Genomic DNA, 14051 nt, shown 5'->3' on the forward strand with positions numbered 1-14051 from the left:
CCGTATACAAAGACCCTTGCCTGAGACCACATTAACTCAGAATGGACCAAACACCTCAACTAAGGAGCTAAAACTAAGCTCTTAGAAAGAAAACTAAGTAAACATCAAGGAGACCTTGACATGGTATCCATGTCATGGAAACTGTGGTCTGTTTCTTAGCTGTAACCATAGAGGAAGGAAAGGCACAAACTACACATCAAAATTGTGAAAAAGATGGGCACTGCAGAGACAAGTTAAATGTACTTGATGCTCTTGCAGAGGACCAGGATTCAGTTCCCAGCACCTAGGTCAGGAGTTCAGTCACCTCTACCTCCAGCTCCAGTGCACCTTCCCAAATTGAATCCCTAAAAGGAATGTGCATTATAAATAGTAGCTGGACAAATAAATACACACATGTGGAAAGCCAAGCCTGGAACACAACTTGGTTACAAGAGATAACTTAAGCACCACAAAGGCAGGGGGAGGAGCCTGCTGGTCGGGAGAACCAGAGGGTAGTAATCCTTACTACAATAGGGCTCAGTCTTCCTTGGAGACATTTCCTCAAAACGCTGAACATGCAAGAAGAAATGCCCAGACTAAAGTGCCGACTACAGAGAATACAGGCTGGACAAATGGAAGACACAAGCCCTCTAAAGGATCTGAACAAACCCCAACTTACAGAGACGGAAACTGAAGACAGTGACTGTGTCAGCCTGTGAGCAACCCAAGAAAGTGTCATGGATTCTGGATACGAAAATACTGTAATGACAGAGCAGACAGGGTGAAAGGTGCACTCGACACCCACAAGGACTGGTAAGGAGAGAGAAAACCCTGGAAGCTGTAAATAAACATCAGTGGCATCTGGAGAACTGCTCAGTTCCACTGTCTACCAAAGAAGCTCCCAAAAGGGCAAGCACAGCCAGGTGTGCCTATACGCCCCGTGCTCAGGAGGGGGCGGCTCAAGGCCAGTTTGTACAATATGAGGCCTTGTCTCAGAAAAAGAAAAGGCAGAAGGGGTTGGGTTCATAGTTCTTGCATTAGAGAGGCCCTTGGTTCAATACCCAGCTCATTCCAGTTTTAATCATAATACTCAAAAACTGAGAACAATTCAAATATCTAACAAAAGGTAAATGAATGGATAAGCAAATTGTAGCACGTCCTGGCAATACAGAGAATTAAACAGGGGCTGAGTATGTGTCTAGAACGCACACAGTTCCAAGCTGGTTCATCAGCATAGGAAGAAAGGGAGGCAAGACAGAAGTTGCTCATAGATCACTCCAGTTCCATCTTTTTTATAGAATTCTGAAGCAATGTAAACTAATGTACAATGGCAAATAGCACTTCAGTGGTTGCCTGGGAACAGGAAGTAGCAGTGGAAGGGACTCCAAGGGGGTAAAGCAATGGATATGGTGGATATATCCTATATATATTGTGTGGTGCTTTCAAAAACATATCAAATGTGTACTTGCTGATGCAACTTGCACTTTAATACGAGCTATCTTAAAAATGCAGTTCTAAGGAGAAGTCTAACGGGCTTCAGCCCTCTTACTGCTTCTTCCCAAACAACACATGTTAGATGGTGCAGGACCTCTGGGCCAGCCTGGGGAAGAGCAGGGGATCTAACCAAGGACATCATCAGGCCTGGCAGCAAACATTTGTCAGCTAAGCTGTATCTTGTACTGCTCATTTTCTTTCTGAATACAACCCTTCTCTCAATAAACAAAACACAAAACATCACAAGAATTATATACAAGAATATCCACAGGTCGTTAAGTCTCTCTCACAAGCTAATATTGCTAGATTCGAGTGTAGTTTTGGCTTCAGCTGAGTCTGTCAATTGAAGCTCTCTCCTTTGGGGGTGGGGCGGCAAAGGAGACCTTTGTGTAGACTTTAGAGGTATAGGATAAAGTAAGTGAAACGGACATGCAGCTGTCAGCACATGTGGAGCTGGGTGTATGCTCCTGCCTGCCAGAGTCCAACACAGACACTAACTGTAGATTGGAGAAACGGCAGCCAGGTCAGTAAGGTACCATCAGCGCGGGTCCCTCTAGAGACCTGTGTGATGATGCATTTATCACTTTAATTGGATGTCTACATGCTCGCTGTGTGCCAGGGACTACCCTGCCACTTCCACAAATCTTCCCTGGCTAGTGATAAGTACCCAAGAGATCTGGGTAAGGAACCTGCCTCAGATCACAAGGCTGGATTTCATAGTAAACTCAACAGATTCTCCACCACAGTAAAACCAAACCATCTCCTTACCATGTTCTACAAAGTGGCTTCATGTCAACTATACAGCCTTCTAACCAAGATTCTGTATTCCTAATTTATAATAGGAAACATTGCCATTGTTTAAGAGAGAGAGACAGAGAGGGGGGAGGGAGGGAGAGAGAAAGAAAGAGAGAGCAAGCCATAGCACTACATAGCAATACACTTTTTAAAAGAAAAAAGTCAGAAAACATTAGAGTGAATTAATTATGCATAGAGTAAACACTCCTTAGTGAAACCCAGGTCTCTTTACATGTACATGCTGACATAACATGCTTACATAAATATGCTTTATTATTGTGTCTTGGTTAGGGATTCCATTGTTGTAAAGAGACACCATGACGAAAGGCAACTCTTATAAAGGACAACATTTAATTAGGGCTGGCTTAGAGAGGTTCAGTCCACTATCATCATGAGGAAGCATGGCAGGCATGGTGCTGGAGAAGGAGCTGAGAGTTCTAGATCTTGTTCCAAAGGTAGCCAGGAGAAGACTGTATTCCAGGCAGCTAGAAGGGTCTCAAAGGCCACCCCCTACAGTGACACACTTCCTCCAACAAGGCTACACCTAATAGTGCCACTCCCAGGCCAAGCATATTCAAACCACCACACATTGTGAGCCACCATTGAAAAATAAACTAGTCTACCATTGCTAAAGATCCAGTTTCTTTCTCATCAAATGGGTACTGCAGACAAATCCTCCCCCTCCCCCAATCCTCATACCCCTCCCCTCTTCCTTCTTCAGTTACTTAGGTTTTATTCATAATCATAAACTTAACTGTGCAACCCAGGTAGACTTGGAGGGGAATGATGCAAATATGGAACCCAAAGAACTTCAGTGACAGCAGAGGTTACGTGGCTATTATTGCAAGCAGATTGGATGGGGGCACTCTCCTGAGCTACAGAAAGAATTTGAGCCCTCCACTCTCAGTGATGGTCATCTTCTTGCTAGTCTTATTCCTGGACCCAAAATGCTCCGTGGCTTCCATGATGGCCATGCCTTCTTTCACCTTCCCTATGACCCCTATGACCGTGTTTGTCATCCAGCTGACTGGCCTTGTCAGTGCAGATAAAAAACTGAAAAACTGGGAGCCATTTGTGTTGGGTCCAGCATTCGCCATGAACAAGATGCTGGAACCTACATGCTTCAGAATGAAGTTCTCATCCTCAAATTTCTCCCTGTAGATGAGCGTGCCACCAGAGCCATTATGACATGTGATGTCACCACCCTGGCATATGAATCCTGGAATATTCTGAGAAAGGAAGAACCATCATATCCCAGTCTCTTTTCTCTCCGGTGATCAGTTTTGTGCTGTCTTTGGAACTCTGTCTACAAATAGCTTGAAGAAGATGTGGCCCCAGGGCTTGCCATCATCCACGATGTCAAAGAACACAGATGGGTTGATTAAGTGTCAACAGGGGACAAGTTTTTTGGTTTTTTTTTGTTGTTTGTTTTTGTTTTTGTTTTTTTGAGACAGGATAACCTTGAACTCCCTGATCTTCCTGCCTCTACCTCCTAACTGCTAGTATTACAGGCTTGCACCATCATGCCAGGCATATATGGTGCTATGGATTAAACCCAGAGTTTCCTGCTTCCTAGGCAAGTACTCTACCAACCCCTTCTGTCCTTTCCAAAATCTGCTTAAGAAACCCCTAGGGCCTGAATGGCATAGTAGAAAGAGCACCAGAATATTATATATGGGGGGGGGGGGGGTTTCCAGAGTTCATATCCTTTTCCAAGTGCCCACAGAATGCAGCTCTGAGTTTTCCCAAATAGTTTCTCCATCATAACACTAGAGAGCTCCCATGAAGAAAGCAAGTGCCTCAATCTCCTAGAGAAGGGCTCTTTACCAACATTTCCTGAGCATGCCCAGTAGGTCAGCACGAGCCCCATGAGAATAAATGGTGAAGGCTGGCAAATGCAGTCCGATACCAGAGGCTAGCACTCAAGAACAGACAGGGAGCTCCAGAGAGGGCTCTAAAAAGCGGCAAACGGCCTTGGAGGCTGTTGCTGACATGGGATGAAACATGTACAAGGGTACTGCTCTTATTTCACGCCCTGAATGCCTCCCAGTGTGTGGCAGGGCTGCAGATACAAAGAGAGCCATCACTATGAACAAGAGGGATGCAGAGACTGGAGAAGTTGTACAGTAACAACACGAAACTAAAAGGTCAACGCTTTTTTTTTTTTTTTAATGTGCATTGGTGTTTTGCCTGCATGTATGTCTGTTTGAGGGTGTCAGATCCCCAGGAACGGGAGTTATAGACAGTTGCAGGCTGCCATGTGGTTGCTGGGAATTGAACTCAGGACCTCTGGAAGAGCAGCCTGTGCTCTTAACCATTGAGCCATCTCTCTAGCCCAAAGGTCAACGCTTTAAAGAGGAAGTGTGGAGGACAGAGGAATCGTGGAGAATGTTGTTCCAGGATGGGAGGCCAGGGTGCATCCTGAAGACAAGAGAAACCACAGCCAGGAGCCCCTGATGCTATCTCCTCTCTCTAAACACTATTCTCACCCACAGCTGGTTCTCCTGCCCTTCCACCCACTCAGGCCCTCTGGAAGGACCCCACAGGGTCTTGCCTCGCTTTTCTACCCGAGGCTTCCCCAGACTTTCCTTACTCAGTCCTGCTACACCATCTCCTTCTCTGACCCAATCCATACCCCATCACTTCCTAGCCAGAACATAGGTCTTCTAAATAGTCCTCACTATACAATTCTCTTACTTTGCACATCTGTCCCGTTGCTTTCTTTGTGCGCTGTCTCTCTCAGGATACATAAGGCATGTGGCAGCCCTCCAGTCAATACCTCTAAATAGTTTAGCTGACAAAGCCCTAACAGATGTGGATGAGAACCCCCAGAAAGAAGCTGTGTCCGCAAAGACTGGTTAGAGCTGAGGTGCGAGGCGAGCAGTCGAATGTTCCAGCCCAGAGCCTAATTACACCTTTTCCTGGAGAACCGTTAGCCCCCTTAACAGCCATTACTTGCCTACTTCTGTGACTGGTAATAAAAACCTTTCGGAATGTATCAATTTTGCCTACTATTGGCTTCCATCAATCCAAAAGCTAAGAATGTCATCAGAAAGCGTCTGAGGCGTATACAAAGTTCTCCTACCTTATGAAACCCTTCTGATGCCCCTGACAATGTATTTTTAAGATGTCTTGACTTGTAACTCTTTGTTCTGTTATTATAAAACTTTCCTATGTTAGAACATTCTATTCGGGGAGACCAAAATCTATGTTCCCTTGCTATAATCAATCATAGTTGCTCCAGAATAAACCACTTGAGGTGAGAGCTGTTTTATATGACAATAAAGGCTAGCTCACCAATTCAGAGCTGGTAAGTTTAGCATTTAATACAACATCCAGGAGGTGATCAATAAGAATAGAAGACATTGACATGGCTACACCCACTTTAGGAAGTTCCCTTCAAGCCGGGCAGTGGTGGCGCACGCCTTTAATCCCAGCACTTGGGAGGCAGAGGCAGGTGGATTTCTGAGTTTGAGGCCAGCCTGGTCTACAGAGTGAGTTCCAGGCAGCCAGGGCTATACAGAGAAACCCTGTCTCAAAAAAAAAAAAAAAAAAAAAAAGGAAGTTCCCTTCTGAACTCCCAAGGAAGGGTCTGTGGAAGACTCAGACATGCACCACTGGAGGGGTTGGGGTTGGGGAGACAATGCTTGCAGTACATGCATGGGGACCCAAATCTGACTCTTAGGACTTGTAACAGGTCTGACAGAGAGAAAAAGACACTTGTGTCTGTCACTCTGGTTATCAGACTCAATTCAAACAATGGAATTTCCCAGGACTCTCATGCTGGGAGAAGAAAAGGGTACCACCCAGAGGGTGAACTTGACTGAGGAGAGAGCCAAGTTCATTCTAACACCTTGTCAGATCACTATATAGGATGAGACCAAAGCCCAGACAAAGATGGGTCCATGGTGGGTGGGGCCTGTCTCTCATCATCCTAACCCTGTGTGGGGCTGCACACACATGCATACCCTGGGACCTTTATTTAGATTTTATTCACACTTCATGACTCAGAAAAGACAGATCTGGGAGCTCTGCTGGATCTCTTTGTCCCTCTTCACACCACAGCCACAATGAATGCATCATTTTCTGCCTCGTACTTTTAATTTGGCTTATTGGTGATGGGTGGGGCCCAGGTTGTGACTCAAAGATGGTAACCCCCATGAAGTAATATAATGGGGTGAGTGGGGTATGACGGTGTTCACATCTAATCCCAGGACACAGGAAGCAGAAACAGGTGAGTTTGAGGCCAGCCTGGTCTACATAGAGAGTTCCAGGACAGCCAGGGGTACATAGATGTCGTCTCATACTTAAAAAAGAAGGGGGCGGGTATGATGACTTTTAACATCAGGGCTAAGGTACTGGAGACAGACCTCCGGTGCTCACAGCCCAGCCTAGCCTAGTCTGTTTGGTGATTTCCAAGCCAAGTGAGAAACCCTGTCTCAAAAGACAAGACACCTGAGGGATAACACTCATGGTTGACCTCTGGCCTCTACACACATGTGCATGCACACACACAAATGAACATACACACAGACACACACACACACACAGACACACACACACACACAAATTCATGTCTAAGGCTCAGCTGTTAGGAGCACTTAATGGCTCTTACAGACCAGGTTTAATTCTTAACAACCACAGGGCTGCTCACAGCCGTCTGTAACTCTAGCTCCAGTGTACCTATATACACGCAGGCAAAACACTCACATACATAAAAAAATAAAACCTGAAAAAAAAGAAAGAAAGAAAATAAAGGAAATAAACTCGATGTCTGTCTGACTGGGGCTCCTGGACCTGTGTGAAGTGGCTCAGTCCCTCTGTTCAGGTAAAATAAACCAGGGTCAGATTTTAACACAGCAGATTTTCCCATCTGCTACCTCGCTCTGATCCTGCCCAAATTCCCACATAGCCCAGCTGATGAGCCAGACTGATGAAGACCCTAGTGGACTGACTCTGTTAGCCTCTGTCAAGGGACAGCAATTAGAGGAGAGGGTCACTAGTTGGGATAGTATCAGTCCTTAACATTTCAAAATTATCCAGTAGCCAGCAGAGCCCTGCTCAAACCTAAGCAGGTTTGCAAAAAGAAAATGGATTTGTGCCATGAGTGCAGGGCTGACCTGTGGCTAATGCTCAGAACCATGACCAATTAGCCAGAACTGAAGGAAATGAGAGCAGGGTGGCAGGGCGCACGTCCTCACACAGCTAGCTCTTCCTCGGTGCTGCCCAGGCTCCTGGAGGGCAGTGGTTCTCAACCTTCCTGATGCTACAATCCTTTAATACAGTTCTTCACCTTGTGGTGACCCCAGCCATATAAACTTATTTTCATTGCTATTTCCTAACTGTAATTTTGCTGCTGTTCTGAATTATAACGTAAATGTCTGATATGCAGGATATCTAATATGGGACCCCTGTGAAAGGATCTTTCAGCCCCCAAAATGGTCACCGTCAGAAGTTGAGAACCACTGGTCTAGGGGTTCTCCCTGGGGAAACAGGAGTGTTCTCTGCATCAACTCTGACTCATGACAGGGAATCTTTTGAGACTGATCTCTGAGCCTTTGAGGTGTTCTACACAGCAAGCTCCAAGTCAACTAGAATTACACAGTGAGACCTTGGCTCAAATACAAAAAAATCCTATGCAGAAGCAAAATCTTATATAAAATTCTCTCAAGTCATACTAGTAGGGAACTGAAAAAAATGATTGAATATATAAATATTTAATATATATTGTTCACTTACGACTCTAATGTGTTGTTTTACCAATGCTTCCCTATAAGAAGGAAGTGTTCTTAGGAACTTTTTAGAATTGCTTGCAAAATTCTAAGCTCAAGGTGCTTTTCAGAAACCTCTTCTACACACTGAGAAAACAAGTGCCAATCCTTTTCAGATCTATAAGGAGAGAATTGAACCAGCTTCCCAGACCATTAATCCTGAAGTGGAAAGCCTATTCGATTCAGCAGAAAAACTAGGGGCAGCCATTGTCACCAAAGAACTTTGTAAGGTTTGACAGAGGAGACAGAATTTTTTTTTTAAAGGGGTAAGTGGCTGTGGCCATGAGTTTAGATGGGGGGTTAAGTCACTGATCCCGGGAGGCCCCAGGGCCTAGCGCTAACAAGTCATGCTGCCTCAAATAAGGAAGAAGGCAAGGACTGATTCTTGAGGGTGTCCAGGAATGGCATGTGAGCTCTAGTGCACTTATTAAAAAGAACAGACAGACGACAGACAGACACACACACACACACACACACACACACACGAATAAAGATAGAAACAAAAAAGAGGTGACTTAGGAAGCCAAGCTGCCCTGCACAGCCGTGGAGATGGGGTGTATAGTCTAAAATAAATGACCCCTGGGACAGAGGCACAGAAGCCTTTGGGAGACAAGAAGCTCTTTGAAACTCAGAGCCCGGCACTTATCTATAGCACTTGCTTATGCTTCCCTGTGTTTCTGTTACACTACCCTATGCCTGTTCTAATAAAATGGGAGCAATACCTAATTTAAAAAAAAAAAAAAAAAAAAAAAGGACAGCATTGGGTGTAGTTCAGGCCTTGACCTGGTCTTTGGAGCGCCAAGACTACAGGCTTGGATCACCACACCCAGCTTATTAATGGCTACCAGGTGGGACTTGCTGGACTCTGCAGCTGTCTATCCTTGGGGCGGATCAGCAGTTCACCCTGTGGTGACTCTAGTAACAATCCAAACTGTCATTTCCTCAGATTTCAAGGGGCACAGGCCACTGTGAAAACACAGACCAGATTCAGAGACACTGTGGTGAGAGTCATCTTCAAGTTTCCCCCTAAAAATTGGGCACTTCAGGAAAACCTTTTACTCTGATTAAAGGATGGGGGGGGGCAGACAATGGGGTGTCTTTTCTTCTTGTTCCTTGCCAGCTTTTAAGGCACAGACATTTGCTTTAGCAAATTTAGAGTCTAGGTGTCAAAAATGTATCATTATCTACATGTCAAAAATGAATCATTATGGGCTGGAGAGATGGCTCACTGACTCCTCTTTCACAGGTCTTGAGTTCAATTCCCAGCAACCACATGGTGGCTCATAACCATCTGTAATGAGTTCCGAAGCCCTCTTCTGGCATGCAGGTGTACATGCAGATAGTGCACTCATATACATAAAATAAAGATTTAAAATAATCAATCATAATTTATAACACAATTATGGGTTCTGTCTGAACCTGGAGCTTGCCAACTTGCCTCTGCTGGTTGTAAATAAGCCTCAGGAGTCCTCTTGTCTTCCCTCCCCAGGACTGAGATTACAGGCACATAGCCCCCCAAAATGGATGCTGAGACTCTGAATTCAGGTCTTCATGCCTGCATAGCAATTACTTTACCCACTCTGCCCTGTCTCTGACCCTTGCTTTTGTTTTTAATAGTTTAACGATTGTCCCCTCTGGAGTTTAATCTGGGCAGCATTTGAACCAGAGAACTTGGCCTTACTGTCATTAACTACAATGAAAGATGGGTTAAGAAGTGGAGTCAGTCTTTATAGGAACTAAGCTGCTTTGAAAACACCCCTGCAGTTCATGAATAAAATTTGGAGTGGGAGCCAAAGGAGACAGACATTTAAGTCTCACCTTGGCCATACTCCATTTTCATGCTTCATGGTACAACTCATAGAGTGTGCTCAGGTTAAAAATGAGACCAGCGGCTTCCACACATCACAGAGAGGAGGGGCAGTGGGTCCTGTCTTCAGTCTTGCACAGCTCCTGACAGACTGCCTTAACAAATGCCTGACAAAATGCTTGTCAGATCTTATCCCACTTCCAGATTCCCAGCACCAGAGGTCACTGACCTAATGGGGAAAATTCCAGACCTCCACTAGATACAGACACTAAATTTCATCCGTCAGGAAGGGGGAGGGGAGAAAGAGCTCACTAGTGAGCTAGCTGCTCTTGTCATCTTTTCTCAGACTAAAGAAGTCAGACTAAAGTTTTTCACACTCTACCCCTTAAACTTGAGAACAGATAAATGCTACTTTAGCAAAATTTAATCAGGAGTTTGTACTACAGAAATGAGTAGTTCAGCAGTTAAACCCCTTGATGTTCGTCCTGAGCACCTATGCTGGGTGCTCATAAACTCCTGTAACTCCAGTTCCAGGAGATCTGACACCCTCTTCTGGCTCTTCTGGGCACATACATCCATGCAACACACACTCAGACACGCACACGAATGCACATAAATCTTAAAACAAAACCAGCTAGCCTTCGGAAGAACACAGAGCAGGAAGTCTAAATTCTGGCCGCCCCCACTCCCAGTCCCAGCTCTGGGGAATGAACTCAGTTGGCAGATTGTTGCAGGAAGAGCTGGCCCAGGAAGGCAGATTTTCTGATAGTTTCTGCTTCAAGGCCTAAACCCGGGGACAGTGGCCGAAAGGGAAAGTGTTCAAAAGATCAGAGAAACTAGCAGGCCACCTGTGTACAACAGAAAGCAGGGCAAAGCAATGTTCGGCAGTGTTTGCCAGAGCAGAAATTAACATGCACGATTCCCACCACATGACTACACTGTATCCTTTTATAGCAAGATTCCAGGATCCAGCCGGATTCTCGGGTTGGGGAATATTACCTAAGTCATCAAAACATAGCTGCAGGCAGGTTTGCCTTTAGATTAACCGCACAGGGAGCCTCCCGCCGATTCTGTGCTCTGGAAAAGCCTTTGTTTCAGGAATTCTTCCCCTCCAGCCAAGGCTTTACTTTCACTTCAAATTTTACCAAATCAAACTTCAAGAGCCCCCCGGGCTCTTCAATAAAAAAGACTACCGGAAAATAAACAGGTTCTACCCCTTCCCTGCAAACTCTCTGGCCCCCAGGACAGGATCAAATAACTGTCCTTTCCCTCTAGAATAGGGTCTTCTTTCTCTTTTTAAACTACCACAATAGGGAACTACTGTGCACCTATCTTTCCAAATGCCTTGCCAATGCATCTCCATTCAGCCTTTCTCTGGAAGTCTAACAAACAAAAACAAAGAAAAAAACAAACAAACAAAAAAGAGTCTAACAAACGCTATAATAGTAAAGTGCCCGAGCAATTTAATTTAAAAAACCAAACAAACATACAAACAAAAAAAACAATTCAAAAACGTGGCTGAGCGATCCACAGTGGGACCAATTGAGGCGAGTGCGAATGAGTGAAGCGTAGAGGTGCACACACAAGTTTAAATACTGGAGAGCCAGTACCAGTCCTCTCTGGAGAAAAGCCAGGAAAGAGGGTGGCTTGGGCCAGGCTCAAGTCTTAGTTCAACTTTCTGATTCACTGAAGTACCTGCCAGATGCAAAATCAAAACTGTCTTCTTCTGAGAAAGGCTTTGTAGAGAGAATTTAAAGTTCCGTCCAATGGATTCTTAATAAAAGTTCTTAAAACTCCTGTCACGGGTACTTTCATTCCTCAGTTTCTTCAGTGTAAGACATTAAAGAGATTAATCCTTTCTCTGGGATGTTTACAACCTTCTCGGAGAATGTTAGCAGCCCCATTCAATTGGCCTTTTAAAGTGACCTTCCGCTTTTGTGGAGAATTTTTTTTTTTTTTTTAAAGAAAAGAAAAACATTCCGGAATCCTAAGTTCAACTTCTTTGTGTCCCAGGAATGAAATGCAGGCAGCCCCCATCCGAAAGGCTAACTTCAGCTCCTTCGGCAACAACAAACAGTTGGCTTCAGTGGCCAAGCATTGCTCGCCCCGCGCCCACTCCCGGGTACGCCACGAGATGCATTCAGGGTGTCTGGAGACCGACAACCTCACGGTCTCCGGGGAAACGTGGATACCACCTGCAGCGCCGGCCCCGCCCCAGTGCCCGGGACCCACGCCGCAGACCCTCCCGCGGCCACCGCGGGGAAGAATGACACGCGCAGCTGTGGGAGACCGAGCCGGCACGCTGCCGCCAGCTGCCTCTTTTAGCTCGACATCCGACCCTGCTCCCCGCCGCCCTCTGCAGCCCGGCCGCACCCCTCCCCCACCGCGGCGCCCGGAGACCCGCGCGTCCCGCATCGCCCCGCACCGCACCCCGGGCGGGAGTCGCGAGCGCACCCCCGGCTGGCTCACCTCCCTCCTCCGGCCCGCTGTCCAGCTCGGCGTCCGAGGACTCGGGCCCATCCTCGTAGCCCGCCAGCCCCACCAGTTCATCCTCCTCCTCGTCGTCGCCGCCGTCCTCGCCCTGCGGCTGCGGCTTGCCCAGCACCTGGCTCATCACGTCCACGCTTGCCTCCGAAGTCCGGTGTGGGCCGAGTGGCCCGCAGCGCCCGGGGCCGCGCCTGGTGAACAAGGGGGTGGCAGCAGAGCCCTGCCCCCTCCCCGCCGCTGCTGCCGGAGGAGCCAGCCGGAGCCCGGCAGTTCTCCCCGGGAGCGCGAGGGAGTGACTGCGTGACCCGAGTCACCTGACGCTTGTCACACACACACACACACACACACACACACACACACACACACGCAGCACCGCCGGGCGCGCGCTCGCCGGCCGCAGCCACCGCTTGCTTGGCGGAGCTCCCACCAGGGCCACACACGTTCTCCCCCTAGAGAGAGTGAGGGTGTCCAGACGCGCCGGCCACCGCCCTCCGGGACTTCTGCTCGCTGTCTCTGCAAGGGTGACCCGGAGGCTGCCCCTTGCCGAGGACCACCCGGACCCTGCAGCCTGTCTTCCGTCTCGTGCAGCCGGCTTCAAGCTTTCTACCCCACCCCACCCCAACCCCCGCCCTATGGGCTGCCCCTCAACTGTGCGGTACTCAGGCCCCACCCCCAGCCTGCCAGGGAGTCCCGGAGCTGGGAGAAATGCACAGTGGTGGGGTAGTTTCCATAGCAGCTGCCTCCTAAAAGTGCCTTTTAGTTCAAAGGACTTCCCACCAAGAATACTCCAAACTCTGCTCTACATAGACACGTTTCCGGAGACATCACATGCCTGGTGACTTATATATAAACACGCTATACTAAATGATTCCTTTGCAACCTTCGGGAAAGCCTCAGGTGCACAATGCCCTCGGGGCTTTTTATGCCCAACTGCTATTGTCTCACTGGTGTAGTCCCACGTGTTTTAAGCTTTTTGTGGGAGGTGAGGGGCAGTTCTCAGATTGGAATAGAAGCGATGTGGGATGAGGAGGTGCTTTCCTCCTTTGCCAGCTTCTCACCACGGGACACAGTGTAACCACCCTTTTCGAGGATGGGGGGAGGAAGAGTCACGTGCATGAGCTTCCTTCAGTTAAACAGCGGGCCAGCAAGGTGATCCGGATCCTGCAGGTGCCAGCAGCTCAGCAGGTGGTGATGTGGAAGAGAAAGGCAGCTCGACCCGGACACTTGCGGCCAGGGGCAGGGCTTCCTAGGGGGTCCTCGGGAAAATCTGTGTAGGAATAGGGTTACTAATCCCTGACTCTTGTCCTGGATTTCTTCTAACTGGGTGGCTGCTTTCAACAGGAAAGGCCCTAGCTTCTCCAAGGTGAGGCTGTAGAGCTCGGTCTGCATGGTCAAGGTCGTTCCTATGTCACACGCAAAGATGTGAACTGAAAATGTCTTTTGAGCGAAGAAACATTTTTGCAGAGGTATAAGCAGAATTTAGGGAGTAGAGACAAAAATTATCAGGTGGGAAGCTCACACCACCTCCAAATTTAGTGGGAGGAAGGAAAGGGAGCCAGTTCTGAAGGGCAGCCAAGAAACAGGCATTATTCTATTCAGACAGGTAGCAGCAGCTGCTGGAGCCACGCCCACGCCACACCCCCACACCCTACAACCCCACCCTCTGGCTAAGCAGATAACACCAAGTACCCTGGCTTCTTTCCTCCTTCCTAGCTCAG

At 47.4% G+C, this 14051-nt stretch overlaps 1 protein-coding gene across 1 annotated transcript in view; it reads right to left on the reverse strand.

The window, feature by feature from the left end:
* Rragd (Ras related GTP binding D) overlaps nucleotides 1-12925 on the reverse strand; it is a 33083-nt gene extending 20158 nt beyond the window's left edge. Inside the window, exon 1 of the mRNA XM_076924018.1 lies at nucleotides 12316-12925. Coding sequence (XP_076780133.1) covers nucleotides 12316-12460 — 145 coding nt within the window. The 5' untranslated portion in view covers nucleotides 12461-12925. The remainder of the gene's footprint in view (nucleotides 1-12315) is intronic.
* Nucleotides 12926-14051: the final 1126 nt, after the last annotated feature.

This window comes from Arvicanthis niloticus, chromosome 25 (assembly GCF_011762505.2).
Source record: "Arvicanthis niloticus isolate mArvNil1 chromosome 25, mArvNil1.pat.X, whole genome shotgun sequence".
NCBI classification, from domain to species: domain Eukaryota; kingdom Metazoa; phylum Chordata; class Mammalia; order Rodentia; family Muridae; genus Arvicanthis; species Arvicanthis niloticus.